Source organism: Doryrhamphus excisus, linkage group LG12 (assembly GCF_037039965.1).
Source record: "Doryrhamphus excisus strain RoL-2023G ecotype Guam linkage group LG12, RoL_Dexc_Guam_v1.1, whole genome shotgun sequence".
NCBI classification, from domain to species: domain Eukaryota; kingdom Metazoa; phylum Chordata; class Actinopteri; order Syngnathiformes; family Syngnathidae; genus Doryrhamphus; species Doryrhamphus excisus.
Genome location: NC_136368.1, coordinates 12417991 through 12433671, shown reverse-complemented (window position 1 = coordinate 12433671; position 15681 = coordinate 12417991). Strand labels below are relative to the sequence as shown.

At 41.1% G+C, this 15681-nt stretch overlaps 2 protein-coding genes across 5 annotated transcripts; one reads left to right on the top strand and one right to left on the bottom strand.

The window, feature by feature from the left end:
* Window positions 1-279: 279 nt before the first annotated feature.
* nup35 (nucleoporin 35) lies at window positions 280-4936 on the bottom strand. 3 transcript variants are annotated; one of them, XM_058081387.2, is made up of 9 exons: window positions 4631-4936; window positions 4166-4333; window positions 3918-4084; window positions 3792-3843; window positions 3517-3625; window positions 3350-3419; window positions 718-846; window positions 522-644; window positions 280-431 (listed from the first exon to the last, which is right to left on the bottom strand). In XM_058081387.2, exons 1-9 carry the CDS (start codon window positions 4641-4643, stop codon window positions 354-356), a joined length of 909 nt encoding a protein of 302 aa, XP_057937370.2. In that variant the 5' UTR covers window positions 4644-4936; the 3' UTR covers window positions 280-353. The 3 variants fall into 3 exon arrangements, with proteins under 3 accessions (XP_057937370.2, XP_057937371.2, XP_057937372.2); XM_058081388.2 differs by having other exon boundaries at window positions 3918-4081; XM_058081389.2 differs by having other exon boundaries at window positions 4824-4898.
* A 453-nt stretch (window positions 4937-5389) lies between these two features.
* On the top strand, window positions 5390-15323 carry dnajc10 (DnaJ (Hsp40) homolog, subfamily C, member 10). Of its 2 annotated transcripts, none has more exons than XM_058081381.2 (25): window positions 5390-5489; window positions 6296-6525; window positions 7332-7494; window positions 7903-7953; window positions 8044-8126; window positions 8262-8393; window positions 9813-9906; window positions 9992-10069; window positions 10697-10740; window positions 11691-11756; window positions 12111-12176; window positions 12264-12353; window positions 12421-12531; window positions 12612-12726; window positions 12813-12940; window positions 13014-13130; window positions 13220-13321; window positions 13588-13648; window positions 13753-13847; window positions 13921-14054; window positions 14270-14323; window positions 14408-14555; window positions 14640-14762; window positions 14836-14943; window positions 15019-15323. In XM_058081381.2, exons 2-25 carry the CDS (start codon window positions 6304-6306, stop codon window positions 15028-15030), a joined length of 2397 nt encoding a protein of 798 aa, XP_057937364.2. In that variant the 5' UTR covers window positions 5390-5489; window positions 6296-6303; the 3' UTR covers window positions 15031-15323. The 2 variants fall into 2 exon arrangements, with proteins under 2 accessions (XP_057937364.2, XP_057937365.2); XM_058081382.2 differs by having other exon boundaries at window positions 5404-5499.
* Window positions 15324-15681: the final 358 nt, after the last annotated feature.

Here is a 15681-nt window from a genome sequence, read left to right as displayed (position 1 = left end):
AGGTCACATCCTCTGCTGTAACTCCTAAGGCCACTAGAGGGTCATCTATCAAGGTGTCACCAATATTTACCTTCGGCCAAGCTATAATCCCACATGGATGAGGAGTATGTTGTTCCTGTCCAGGCTTCCTATGTCTAATACTAATAGACCTACATACAAATAGACCTACATTGCCCTCTGGTGGCTACTGAGAGAACACTCCCATTTTGTCATGTAGAAACTTTATTGAAACAAGACACATTAAAAAGCAGATTATAAAAGAGAGTCCTTCTCTCTCCCTCCCCCCCCCCCCCCACACACATAGCATTCATCCGTCCAATCAGCAGCAGGTATCTAGTGGCGTCACGGTGACGTCACCAGCCAAACATGTACTCCATTGCCTTGGAAACAAAGCTGTCATCCTTCCTGGGGGTCTGTCTGTCTACCACCACCTAAACACACACATTTATGTCTTATTAAGTCCAAATGCTCCTCTAACAGGGTACGTTATGATGATGTCATATCAAGAGTTCAGAGGTCACCTGGTAGTCGCTTCCTGAATTCCTGTAGGTGGCACTGAGTGGCCTGATGGCCGAGCGGGGAGTTGACGGGAGGGCAGAAGTATGGAGAGGAGAGGCGGCGAACTCGCCGCTGTCCATCACACTCTGACAACACAGACATGTCTTTTTAGACTGAGGTCACAGGCCACAGCTGGTTAGCTGGTGGGGTCGTACACACCTTGTCGATGCAGGGTTTGACTCCCACCATGATTGCGTCTCCAAACACTTTGCCGTCCTTGGACAGGGCTTTCCTGGCCTGCAGTCTGGACTGATACTGAAGATGCATCCAGTTGCCAGGAGACGCCATCTGCAGAAAATGACGTATTGAGACGACCATACATGAACAAGTGACAAAGTCAAATTGCGGCCATAAGTGTATAGGCAATATTTTAAAGGAAAACTGAATTCTGGGTGGAAATCACCTAAAGCTCCACCATGCTAGCTGTTTTTCCTGTTTTTTAGAACACACAGAAAAGGGAAAATGTGCTCATGTTTCATATAAAGCAGGGGTCTCAAACATGCGGCCCGCAGGCCAAATGTGGCCCGCAGGACACTAGTTTGAGGCCCCCGCCTTGATATGAAAGTCTAATGTTAGTGTGGCCCGCGCAAGTTTGATATGAATGCTGTATGGTATCATGTACCCAGAAAAAATTATTACATTTGATTAATGTTCATGTTAAAGGTTAAATAACTGTTAATAGTTATCCTCCCTATCCATGTGGAAGTGGTAAGTTTTTGGCTATTTAAGTTTAAAGGAAATAACTTGAAGGCTACTGTTTAGGTCGCTAGCGCTCTAGTTTGCGAGTTAGCATGTGTCTCAAGACCCTGCAGTTGCGCAATATGTTGTAAATTAAAAAAAGTATAAATGTGACTATAGTCGTGTTTTGTCATGTCTACAGGGCTCTAATAATGCTTTGTTAATTTTAATCTGAAAAAAATAATTTGTCTACCCACCAACTATATGTGGTTTCTTAAGTTTATTATTTGCCATTTTATTATTATTATTATTATATTTATTTATTACTGATTGATTTTCTTTATTCTTGATTTGTTTATTTATTTTTCATCTTATTTTGTGCATAAAAATTAAAAGTAAGATATTTGAGAACAGTGGAATGTTTTATCAGAGCTTTTATTGTAGAAAATCGGAACCAAAGCACTGAAAAAGTTTGTATATTTTTCTGTTTTTAATAAATGCATTTTTTTTTTGTTTTTTTTTGGAAAACCTGATGCGGCCCAGCCTTGCCCAGACCCTAGCTCCAGTGGCCCCCAGGTAAATTGAGTTTGAGACCCCTGATATAAGGATTCCAAAAAAAGTGCTTTTCCTTTAAGTCTCATTTTACAACCTTAGATATTCTAAAAGTCTGAACACATACAAAATGCTATTTATAAAATCTAAAATAACAATTTAATATACTTTATATTTGATATATTTGTATTTATTATGGAATATTTTCATAGAGCATAGAAAACCTGTTTTTTAAAAACATTATTAGAGCCTTGTGACATCACCAGGCTCAGGAACGGTCAAATTCCTGTCTCCATGATACTCAACAATCTCATCAAAATGTCATACTCTTCCTCACCTCTCACACAAGCACAGCCATCGTCATCATCACCATTTACAATGTAATCTTGAACTGCCTGCTCCACTATTAGAAGTGTATTTGCTGACTCGCATTCTGCCACGTCTATATGCACAGGTTTTTTTTATATAATATATATATATATTTTTTACATCTTCCCTCCACACCCACCAACACACAACAGTGTTTTGACCAGCGTTCCTACACCTACACACATACAACATATGTTGTCTTTTAGGAGAAACATATAGCTCCTCTTGGATGTCCCCTCCTTTGACCCAGAGCACGGTGAAGCTCCACGGTGAAGTGCAGCGGCACTTCAATCCTTAAGAGTTACAAAGTGAGTGATAAGCACATTAAATTTATTGTTTGTTTATTTCCACACACACACACACACACACACACACACACACACACTAAGCAATTTTCGTGTTATTGGGGGTGTCGCCTACCACATCTCGCGTTGTTGTAATGAGACTGAAGAATGTGAAGGATGATCAACCTCCATGTGCAATATTAAGGGCTCTAAATGCAATATACTAAGTTCTATGTGAAGTATTTCCATAATGCCTCATATTAACTCACTTTAACTCAAGATCTCAGTGTATAGACTGGTCATATATGTCATCTCGTTTTATATTATCTGCATACTGTATTGTATATAACTCTGGGAAAAACTGTTGATTTTGTTAATACTTGGGCTGCTGTTATATTGTTTATTTTTCTATATTGTGTATTTTGTACTGCTTAACTGATTCTGTACTCTTGCTGCTGTGCAATGCAAATTTCCCCAATGAGGCACGAATAAAGGCATATCTTATGAAGGAACTAGAGACGTGTGGGTTGGAGCTACATACAGTATACAGTGTTGGAATGGTACTGCTGTGTGTGTTCAGGTCTGTGTGAGGACGCTCCACTGTGCTTCATACTACTGAATGTGCTCCACTGTGTGTATGACATCTGACCCGAGGCGTGTGTGATCTCGTCCGCACTCATTAATTCCACTAAAAAATGTTACGTAATTAAAGAAATTAATTAGTTACTGCCTTAAATGCCATTATCTTTAACAGCCCTAGTATATATGGTATTATACTAGATGTATATCATTTAGGAACACTTTAAACCTCACGCTGACCTTAAACCTGACCCTCTTTAAACTGTTTCTTTTTTTACAGCCTGATCCCATGTCCACTGTTTATAATATAGCTCTGTGTTGCGTCTCACCGTGTGTTTGAGGATGTTTCCATACTGAGCAAACTGCAACAGAATGTAGGAGGCGGAGGCTGGTGGAAAACTTAACACACAAAAAACAAACATGAGTACATTCAACAGAACAGCAGTATTAGCAGTAAAGTGGAGTGGGGAAAAAAAAAACAATTAAACAAATATACCCAAAAACAGTGACCCAGGTCTGGTCCAGCTGGTCCTCAGAAGACAGAGCCTCTCCCTGACTGTAGAAAGGGTCCACCTGAGCTGGAGACATGCACACCGGCGGCACACCTGGACATGTGACATGGTCATCACAACTCTTCACTACTCATGGCAGTGGGTCATCAAAGTCTCAAATGGAATACTTCTGTCTGTATACTTCAATAAGTATACTGAACAACTTGTGAAAAAAGTATTGAAGTGCACCAATTGAGACACAGTGCTAGTGTGCGTGTACCTGGAGTGGAACCCTGCCGTGCTGATGCCGGAGACTGCATGGTGGAAAAAGTCTGGACACCCGTACAGCGTTAGTAAATATTAGTCAACCTCAGTGGTTAATGAGACATTTTACTTCATTACCAACCTGCCTGTGTGCGCTCAGAGGTGTCCCCACACTACCAACATGCCTGTGTGCGCTCAGAGGAGTCCCCAGGGTGACCAGCTCATCCTGGATGCTGCGAACAGGCGGGGCTCCACTCTTGTCTTTTGGGGTGGGCACCACAGGCTGAGGGGCGGAGCTTCCTGAACCTGCTGAACACACATTAACAAAATGATTAAATGAATTAATGAAAACACATACTGTATACACATGCACAAAGGTATTAACCCCACCTTTAAGGGCACTTGCGCTCTCCAAAATGGGTGTGGAGAGGCTGAAGGGGCGGGGTTGCGGGCTTGCAGGTGCAGGCGGGTCACCCATCAGAAATCCTGGAAGGAACTGAGCACCTGGGGTGGGCTTGGGAGAGGTGGGGGAACCCAGTGTCATGGGTTCTGATCCCACTGTGTGACGAAAACAAATTTAAGCAAACTTCACTCTAATTGACTAGAGAGGTTTGCTGACATTTTAACACATTGTAGAAACTTTACTGAAATTGTTGTAATACGATTAATTATATGTTTAGTGCACGTCTTATTATATGTACTCAAGCATCTAATGACCTACAAAATGTAGTGAATAAAAAGTGGAATAACATTCTTTGATCGCTAGCAACTAAAGAAGTTGGCTAACAATTAAAAATAACATGCATTTGTAGAGAGCAGGCTGTAAAATGTAGGTACACTTAAACTTTTATTTACCTTGTAGCTCCATCACCGTTTGGTAACTTATGTTCGTGGCCGCGGATTTCAAATATAGGAAGTGACGCCAGGCTAATATGAGCTAACTAGACGAGCAGCGCTAGCAAACGTGTCAGAGTTACGGAAGTGAAGTATTCAGGGGCGGAGAAGAAATACTGCGTACTGATGTCAACTGTTAGATTTTAAGAACTACCTCCAGATCTAAAGCATTGCGGTCTAAAGTGTTTTTTGGAGCCCCTGCCAATTGCGGCGTGAAGGGTCTGTGGCCATTAGCACACCGGAAGTGAAAGACATTTGAAAAGATGCGTTCAGTGATCTAAGGCTTTTCGTGTGTAACCGTTTGTTATTCATGAAAACATCTTAAGATAAAGCAAATCTTTTTAGTTGCTAAATGCCATTTCACTTGGTTTTTAATATTTAATGTAGCAGAGGAATTAACTATTGATTAATCATGTTCATCATATTGAAAGTCAAAATGTGCAATCATCGTTTACGCACGTGAACGTACCAAACTTCTGTGCAACGTCATCGTTATGACGTCAACCATAGCGAATGGTCAAATGTCAAAATAAACTAAAACTCAACAAATTTAACAGTTCTCTGTAGAAATATGGGTGGAGATACAAAATACATTTGATTGATTTAGTAAATTACCTGGACGAAATATCGTTTTACGCAAACTGCCATCCATGTACTTGAGCCTGGCAGACTACTTGGCTTTAATTTTGAAAAGCATTGGACAGAAGTGAAGTGTGTAATGACAAACTTGATACCGGCGAGATCCGGATGTGGATACGGATGTAATCAGCTGAGACTTTTGGAAGTTTAAAGACACCTCAGAGGTTAGGTACAACTCAAGGTAAACTTTGGTGCGTGTTTGGTGACTTCTAACTTAAACCACACTAATTACAGAAAGCTTAGAATCACTACGAAACCAGAAAGTTAATTTTTGAGTATTAATTAGCCGTATGGAAACTACTCTTGCTAGCTTAGCCTGCTGTATAAATCAACAATGTAAATCTTTTCTGCTTATGGATAAACGTCTTCCTAAATTCACGTGTTCTTTAGTTGCTGGATAACATGTTTATGTTTTTTGTTTTCTTTCATTTGCACGCAGTGTTGTTCAATTTGTGTGCGATGGTCACCATTGTTGTATCCTAGGAAACGTGTATTTGTACGTAATACATGGTTTCCTTTAAGTAAAAACTCGAGCCATTCATTCAAGAGGCCACGTAAGTCATTGGAATAGAATAACAGAGCCCACATTACAAATGTTTGGTGAAATTTCACTTATTTTAAAATATACAGCTGAATGTAAAGGCCCCATAGAATTAATAGTAACCCAGCTTAGGATTTTTGGTACAATATTTTAAACAGTATTTTAAAATGATACTGTTACTGTTACATGTATGACATGAAGAAGGGTAGTTGTGCAGACAGTGATGGTACATATAGCAGACAATGGAATATATTACTGAAATTATTGTAATGAGATAAGACTGGAAAAACTACTGCGGGTTCAGCCAGTCTTAAGTACAAAATAAAGTTGACAAGAACAGAAAACAGTGACTTGAGGGTACAGGAAGGTTAAGTGAACTGGAATCTCTCCATCAACTAGGTTTAACTAGCCAGAGGTTTGTGTCTTTCTATCCTCTTTGGTTCTAGTGGATGCAATGGCAGGACCAGTGATGTGGCCCAGGCATGTGGCCCTGTTTCAGAGTCCTCGTCCCATCCGGATTGTTCTGTTGCTACTCCTTGTCACCCTGCTGGGGGTTGGCTGTGCAGCCAGTCAAGACTACTATGACCTGTTGGGGGTCAGCAGGGAAGCCACCACCAGGGAGATCCGACAGGCCTTTAAGAAATTAGCACTCACCATGCACCCCGACAAGAACCCGGTGAGTACGGTGTTGAGGCAGGAGCAAACACACAGCAACGTCCAAACACAAAAATGCTATTAAAAAACAAACAAACCCACAAACACTATAGAACAGACGCAATGGAGAAATGCTGCAAATTAAAAACACTGCAATCACATGTATGTTGTAGGATCAAAAAGAAATGCGAAATAAAAATGCTGCAAACGGCAAAAACACAAACAACACCCTAAAACACCCCTGTCAGGGGAGCCAGACCTGAGTGATGTACCTCAGAAAGTTGGCTAACATTTGAAGAGATATAGCCATATTTGACAGGATGATAGAGACATTGATTTATGTACCAATGTTAGCATTAGAATGAGTCCAAGTGTTCAATAAAGATATTAAGAAAAAATTACCTTTGGCCTTGTTCCATTGATTTAGTTTTATGGTGGTTGTGAATTTTTGTTTTTGGATCATTTTTGTGTTTAGAGCATTTGGACTGTTGGATAGTAAATATCAGCAGTTGCAGGCACAAATAAAAAAGAAAGGCAACACCGCCACAGTTATGAAATAGAGAAAGTGTGGCTAAATTTTGCAAATGCAGTCTAACTGTCATAGTATATCTCACTTTCCACTATCCCACTTTCAATTGAGACTCTGCATTGTCGACCTCAACAGGACGTTGCAGTGCGTTTGCTCTCTATAAGTGAGTGACCCCATCAAAATGAACAAAACCGTCAACGACAGAAGTTTAAATTCAGACTCGCCATCCCTTTGGACATGGTTCTGATTAAAACCGTATAGTCCAAGTCTTAACATTGAATGAATAAAAATGTCTACAGGGGGACACGTCGGCCCACGAGAAGTTTCTGCAGGTGAACCGAGCTTATGAGGTTCTGAAGGATGAGGACCTAAGAAAGAAATATGATAAATACGGAGAGAAGGGATTGGATGAGCAGCAGGGAGGACGCTACGAGAGCTGGAACTACTACCGCTACGACTTTGGTGACTTTTGGTGCATTGTTAAAGGAGACCTATTATGCTTTTTCCACTTTTCTGACCTATAAATACAGTTAGAATGTCATATTCTCATGTTAAATGATGCCAGAGTTTCAGTTAATGAGGTTTGGGCATGCTCAGAGGAATAAAAAATTAAAATTAATTAAAAAATGGCATTAAATTAAAACAGACAGTTTTGGCAGGAAGCACAAATCCAAAAAAATACAGCATGAAAAGATGCAGACTCTACAAAACCAAAAAGTTTTTGTGCAGGTTATTGTGTGTAGCTGCTCTATAGGAGTCCACAGCTCAATACAAAGGGTCAAAAAATGAGCATAATAGGTCCCCTTTAACGAAGAGTCCTCTATTTTATTTACTTGAGTTTACACTATGTGTACATGCTGTTGTATTCAGGAATCTATGACGATGACTTGGAGATCATCACTCTGGACAGCGGAGACTTTGGTAAGAATAGAAAGTGTTTTCATGCTACACAAATGCAACATGGCAATTTCTGGTTTAGTATTAAAAGTGAAATATGTGTGTTTGTTTCAGAGGCTGCGGTGAACTCAGGAGAGATCTGGTTCATCAACTTTTATTTCCCGCGGTGTTCACATTGTCACCAGCTTGCTCCAACGGTAACATAAGCATCTTTAGCTTAAGAACACACTTGCTGACCAGCTGTCTGTTATATTGTTTAATTGTTATACTCTAGTTTCATCTGTCACCTGTCCTTTTCTGTGGCAGTATGATATTCTTTGTGTACGTTTCAGTGGAGAGAGTTTGCTAAGGAGATGGATGGTGTGATCAGGATCGGGGCGGTGAACTGTGGTGACAACAACCACCTGTGTAGAAGGAAAGGCATCAATAGCTACCCCAGTCTCTATGTATTTAGAGCAGAACAGGTAAAATTACTTTTTATGACTTCTTTAAACTAATGTGCAAGAACAGTCAATTGGATTTCATAGACTGTGTCTCAACTCGCGCACTTCCGTACTTACACTTAGTATTTTGAGTGCATATTTGTTTTGACACTCAGAAGTGTACGGCAACGTGGCACGTGTCCATCACTGGACTGTCACCATTTTGACCGTTTTGCCATGCTTCTCAGTGTGAATGCACTTGGGAAACTCAGACCGCTAGTGGAGGCACAGAAGTGCACAAATTAAGGAGCTGCCACAATACACACTACTTTTTGAAGAGTACTGATGGAAGTATTCTATTTAAGACATATTTTTCATGAGAGAAACACAATATTGGCCTGCATTCAATGGTACTTCGACTTGCATACACCTCAGTGAAAATTATTGTCTAAAATATGTCTCGGTTTTTGTACACTGTCTCTGTAATTGCACAGCCATACATTGCAAACAAGCTTGTCATTCATTTCATTTATTACAGTACGAGCAAATCTGTTCTGCAGCACACAAAAAAAAGATGACAATCACAAGATATAAATAAGAAAACAGAAACATCACTTCTGCATCACGTTCACATGGCACCAAGGCTGTGTTCAGAATGTGTCGTTATTACAAAACATACCTGTTAGCGTGCTCTGAACTCCCACCTAGAAGTCATTGTCCCAGCTCTGTCGGCCTACTATGATATCGTCAACTTCTGACTATGTAGTTCTTTGCTGACTAACACAGTTACACCACAAGTCTTTGCTTTTTTTGGGGGGATAGGCTCCAGCACCCCGGCAACCCTTGTGAGGATAAGCGGTAGAAAATGAATGAATGAATGAATGAATGAATGAAAAATAGAGTACAGGTACAAAATAACCCAGTGCGAGCATTTTGATAAGGAATTTAAGAAAGAAGTCCAAAGGTGCCATTAGTGAGCCTCTCTCCCCCCGTCCTCCCTCTTCGGTCTTTGCTAGTTCTTGCCAACAAGATTCTTCAGTCAATGTATAAGTGATGTTAAATGTTAGTGGGATGACCCTTGAATTTGTTCTCTGCATGTAAAATTATAATTGTTGTATTTTAAAAGTGTTTTGTGTTAAGAATTTTGTGTGTTGTGGATTATTTGGTTTTGGACAGACCCTTTGGAACAAATTAATAATGAAAACCGAGATACCACTGTACATTGGAAGACATTATCAATCAAAAGAATTGTTTACTACTTGTAGTTTCAGCACCATATGTTTTAATCCTTTCCAATCAAAGTTGTAATCATCAAAGATTCATTCATTCATTTATTTTCTACCGCTTTTTTCCTCACGAGGGTCGCGGGGGGTGCTGGAGCCTATCCCAGCTGTCCCTGGACTGGTCATCATCAAAGATTAATGGTGAAAATTAATTTAAAAACATATTTTCCCTGTGTAGAAACCTGAGAAGTTCAGTGGCGAGCGTGCAAAAGACAACCTGGTGAGCTTCTGCATGCAATTCATCAAGACCAGCGTCACTCAGCTGTGGCAAGGTTAGGCACTAATCACAACACGTGCATGATTGACATGCCTGCAATTGACTGTTCTGACCTGACCAGGCGGCTGTGTTGTTCCCAGGTAATGTGTTCAGCGAGATAGAGAGCGCTTTCGCGTCAGGGCTGGGCTGGCTCATCACTTTCTGCTCGGACACAGGAGGTAACATCGACACACGCACACACAACAGTTTGAGATAACCGAGGTTACCTTAGCATCTGCAATGGAACATGTTTATTTGAACATCACTCAGACAGACTGACTCACATCAACATAAGCGGTTGTCAACATAACCAAAATTGATGCTGAAAACTATGCATTGCATGGACATTTATTTTTGTCTTTGGCAACAGACACAAAGAGAATTGACAATGAGAGATGATTCATATATTTCATACAAGCAGAGCTGCTGCAGCGATTCTGTTGCATCTCTTGCAATAAAGCTTTTGTGCATGCGCATATCTTTCGGTGGCTCACAATTAAAAAAAAAAAATTAAATGGGTGCACTTGTTTTGGTTGCGCCAATACAATCCAGAGTCATACTGTCAAGCTCTTACGTTATTTTCATGTCTCCAAGAAGTGTGTATGCCAGCTACAAAGGTGGTGTAGTGGCACGCACAGTCTCAAGTCAGGTTAGGTTTTTATACTTAGATACTTTGCATGGAAAATGGCCAACGCAACCTTTCGGCCCTGTGTTTTATAGATGAGGCCCAAGGTCTTCATGGGTTATCAACATCAACAGGATCGACTTACATTGTACTAAAAAAAACATCTCTGCTCTTTTGACAGATTGTCTGGAGCCAAGAACCAGACAGAAACTGGCTTCAATGTTGGTGAGGACACACTGCACTGCATTTAGTATTACACCTGTAGACAAGTACTATGGGTGGGCTTTTTTGGCCTAAAATCTATATTTTTGTCTGTTGTGATAACCATATATATATATATATATATATATATATATATATATATATATATATATATATGATTTTGCATGTAAATTATAAACTAACTATACACCATAAAGTTGCATATGAATTATGAATTTACAACGAAAATTTAAATAGGAGCTGCACAGATTTATAAGAAAAAAAAAATCAATTGTTCTTTTTCCCTAGAGTGCAAATCATTCTAAAAGGCCCTACAACCAGGTGGTTTTAGTCCTAGACTCTAAAATGACACCCAGCATACGGAAAACAGGAATAACTGGTGTCAAAATACTGGTGTCAAATTGATAACGGAACCCATACTGTGAATTAGTTAAATAAAAACATTGGGCGTGGCTATCTTAAATGAAGAAAATTGTGTGTTAGGCGCTAGTTGTTTTTATTTTTATTAACGTGCCTGCTATGACAATTAACCTTAGCCTTGGGGATATGTGTACCCCACTTTGGGAACCACTGCTATAGATGGTAAAAAATGCAAAACGCTGCAAAAGGCACTACATTTAGTTTTTTTTTTTTTTTTTTTTTAAAGGCTTAAGTCTGAACGGAGTCCAAATTATAGCTGTTTGACAGGTTTTTTTCTCAGCTCCTTCTGTTTGCTTTCAGTCATGTTTACTATGTGGACGATGCATTGCAGTCTGTTGCAGCTTGTTGCTCTAAATTCTGAGGATGCTGCTAGATTGTGTCATCAACATGCATTATCACACCAGAATTCAAATTTATCTTACAGGTCAAATTTATATTGTTTATATTGCATATGGGTTCTATTGCCTGTTACTAATGTAGAGTACTGTATACAAGTAATTTCAGACAGGAAGTCATGCTGGTTGTTTGTGCAGGATGGCCTGGTAAAGGTGGGCTGGATGGACTGCAGCACACAAGAGCAACTCTGTGAGAGTTTCCAGGTAAAAAATACATTACTATCAGTTTTGTCTTCAGTGTGTTAAATGTGAAATTTTTCAGCCAATTGGTAAATTGCAAGAATTTCAAACCTACTAAGTCTTCCTGCTCGACTTTTTTCCTCCAATCACCGTATGATCTTGTGTTCAGAGAGAGAAATCTTTTTGAGAGAATGGCCTTTGCCATCAAAAGATCATAATAGTCTGAATACCTGATAAGAAATGACATTAAATTCATATTTTTGCCGATATTTGGGGTTCAATTCAGGATGAACCTAAAATGTACTATTGCATAAATTTTACAGGTGAAATAAATTTCAGATTCCATCTCTCCTATCAGTTTTCCTTTTTTGTTTTTAGGTAACCAGTGGAGCCACTGGTTTGTTCCCACCAGGAAGTGCTCTGAATCAGCAAGGAAGTGTCCTGGTGAGCTGGCTTGCATGTTCCTGTTCACACATGCACATCAAAACATCCAAGCAGTACTGAACTGACGTGTTGCACGTATTCTCTCAGTGGCTCAGCACTCTGGACAGCAGAGAGATTTACACTCAGGTCATCAATCATCTGCCTGACCTGGAGCTGCTCACCGCTGACACCTTCCATGTAAAGAAACCTCATTAAACTCTTAAAATAGGTCACCATGCTTGACCGTTTTTACTTGCCGTCTTAGAGTAAGCTGGCCCGGCATCGCTGGTTGGTCAGTTTTACATTTGGAGACAGAAGCCTTGCCTCCAACGAGTACAAGAAGCTCAAGGCCTTCCTCCGCAATGACCACATACAAGTATGTCTGCTCTGTTTTTTTTTTGTTTTTTTTTTAATCTTCAGAGTGTTTTCGCCTGCCTGACCTGTGTGTCCATCCAGGTGGGCAGAGTGGACTGCATTGCTGACTCACAATTGTGTCAGTCTCTCTACGTCCATAAAGCCTGCGTGGCTGTCTTCAAAGGCCTGGGAGTCCATGACTTTGAGATCCACCATGGTCAGTTTGTTACCCAGGCTACTGCTGTCAATGTTGCTACCTCCCTTCGTGTGGTTTGGGTGTCATCCTCTGGTTCCCACCTGCAGGCAAAGATGTGCTCTACAACATTGTAGCTTTTGCCCGGGACAGCGTCCGCGCTCATGTGACCACTCTGAGGCCAGACAACTTCCCCTCGGACAGGAAGGAGCCCTGGCTGGTTGACTTCTTTGCTCCTGTTAGTTTTTTAAAAAATTGGTCAACAAACTTAAACGCGGTGTGTGTAGCTTTTGTGTTGTGTTGTACGACAGTGGTGTCCTCCGTGTCGAGCTCTGCTTCCCGAATTGAGAAAAGCCTCGATTCAGCTGGCAGGACAGATGAAGTTTGGTACTTTGGACTGTACCATCCACCAGAACCTCTGCTCTATGGTGAGCTGTGTGGGCTGTCCCATTGCTTATTATATATACACACACACACACACACACACACACTAACAGTGTTGTGTCCATGTTGTCAGTACAACATACAAGCTTATCCCACCACTGTCATCTTCAATGGCTCATCTGTTCATGAATATGAAGGACAGCACTCTGCTGATGGCATCCTGGAATTCATACAGGTATGTACATTCTCATGCATGATATGTATATTTCCTCACAAAAGGCGTACTCGTCTTTTGTGAACCACAATGGTTGTGTGTTGAGGTATTTTGAAGCACAGTAAATTTACACTGTTACAGCAGCTGTAGTACATTTTATCAAAGTGATTTTTCATCAATGTTGTCCCATAGAAATGTATCATAAAATTTGAGGGGTGTACTCACTTTTGTGAGATACTGTAAGGGTACCACATACAGTATACACACCTATGTTTCTGTGCCCACAGGACTTGGTCAATCCATCTGTGGTGGTTCTAGATCCTTCAAGCTTCTCTGTCAAAGTGCAAGGTGAACCTCATGTTCCAAGTGTGCTTTTAACATTTCATACCTGGATATGTTTCTCACGTCTTCATATACCACACGTTCCTCTTGGCATTCTTTGTCCTTCTCAGGTCGAGACGAAGGGCAGATCTGGGCAGTAGATTTTTATGCTCCATGGTGTGGTCCATGTCAGGCTCTGCTGCCAGAGTGGAGGCGCATGGCACGGGTAGAGCCACCACATGCACTAGGCAGTCACTGTTATCAGTATTGAAGAGTGTCTAACAGGCATCTCTCTTCAGATGTTGATGGGGCAGGTTCTGGTTGGCTCTGTGGACTGTCAGCGCCATCAGTCGTTCTGCCAGAGTCAGCATGTGCGAGCGTATCCTGAAATTCGTTTGTACCCGGGGAGTACCAAGAAACCTGGTCTCTACAAGTATGTATTTAGACATGCCACAGCCTCACAAGGAGCAATGAAAGAGTAGTTGTAAAGTTGTGTATTGATGTTGTAAAATGTAGCCGTTACAATATACAGCTACTATAGTTGTGTTGTGTTGCATTGCAATCCTAATATGCATTTTTTTACAAATAGTTGTAAGGTTGTGCTGCAGTTACAATATAGAGTAATTAAATAACTGTTGTAATGTGTAGCAGTTACAATGGCTGGCACAGAGATGCACACTCATTGAGATCGTGGGCCCTCAGGTGAGTTGCCATCTTTATTCAGTTGATTAACATGTTAATACATGAACGTGTTTGATTAACACTTGGTGGTGTGTTCACATTCAGCGCGCTACCCAGAGCATCTGTCGATCTGACTCCAGACTCCTTCAGATCGCTGGTTTTGAAAGGTCAAGACCACTGGGTTTTGGACTTTTACGCCCCGTGGTGTGGACCCTGTCAACACTTCGCCCCCGAGTTTGAAAGTTTGGCTCGGGTGAGACTCCTTTTCCTGTTTTTGATCCACAAGAAAGCTGAGTAAGTGTGATTATAAATGGGCAGATCCCTGTGTAATTGACAGGTCTTGAAAGGGGAGGTCCGGGCTGGCAAGATTGACTGTCAGGCTCACTATCAGAGCTGTCAATCAGCTGGAATCAGTGCCTACCCCACGGTCCGCTTCTACCCATACCAGCACGCCAAAAGGGTGAGGATCCACGTGTGCACACACACACACACTTGTGAGCACTCTGCTAACTGTGAGACACGTGTGTTGACAGACTGCACAAAGTGGAGAAGGCATCAACAGTCGGGACGCTAACGTGATCGCAGACACCATCAGGCAGCGGCTGCAACAGTTGTCATTGCAGTTACACAATAAACTGAAGGTGAGCGACAATTTGTCTCAAACTACACAACACAAACATCATGACGGAATGAGTGTGAAATCTGTGTCTGCACAGGATGAACTTTGAGGAGGCGTGGCCAAGTCCCTAATGGGCAAGGATCATGCTGCACAAAGGGGACAAAGGGGTTTGGACCTGCTAACACTCCGAGACAGACGCAGCACTGATGACCAACTGGACACTTGTTATCGGCTACTTCTGCCTTGCTTTCTTTAGCTTTGTTTTAATTGGTCTCTGTGGTTTGTATTTACTCTGTGAGGTAAAACTGTGAGACACTACTGTTACTGACACATACACACCATACACACCATACAATTGATATTCTTGAATGTAAAAAAAATAAAATAAAAATACTCACAATACAGTTTCTCAACTCTGCTATTTATAGCAGCCGCTGAAACGAAGTGATGTACAGCTGTTCTGTGTTCTTGAATTGGTCATGCGCCTTGCAAACAAAATGCAGTCAAGATGTTGTGTACTCTGGTGCCAGCCAGCAGAGGGCGACATATGCCAAGAGTCCCGACTTTGGACACGTTTTTGGCAGAATGAGTGGGAGCTGTTCTTGCTTTAAAAAAACAAAAATATTTATTTTCTTCAATAGTTCACTGAACGCACTGTAAACGTATTGAATGTTGACCCTTAGCACTCATTCTTAGGTGTTGTCAGTGCCAAGCCTGAATGACAGTGTGATGCCCAAATGTGTTGATTGCGTGTCCTCTT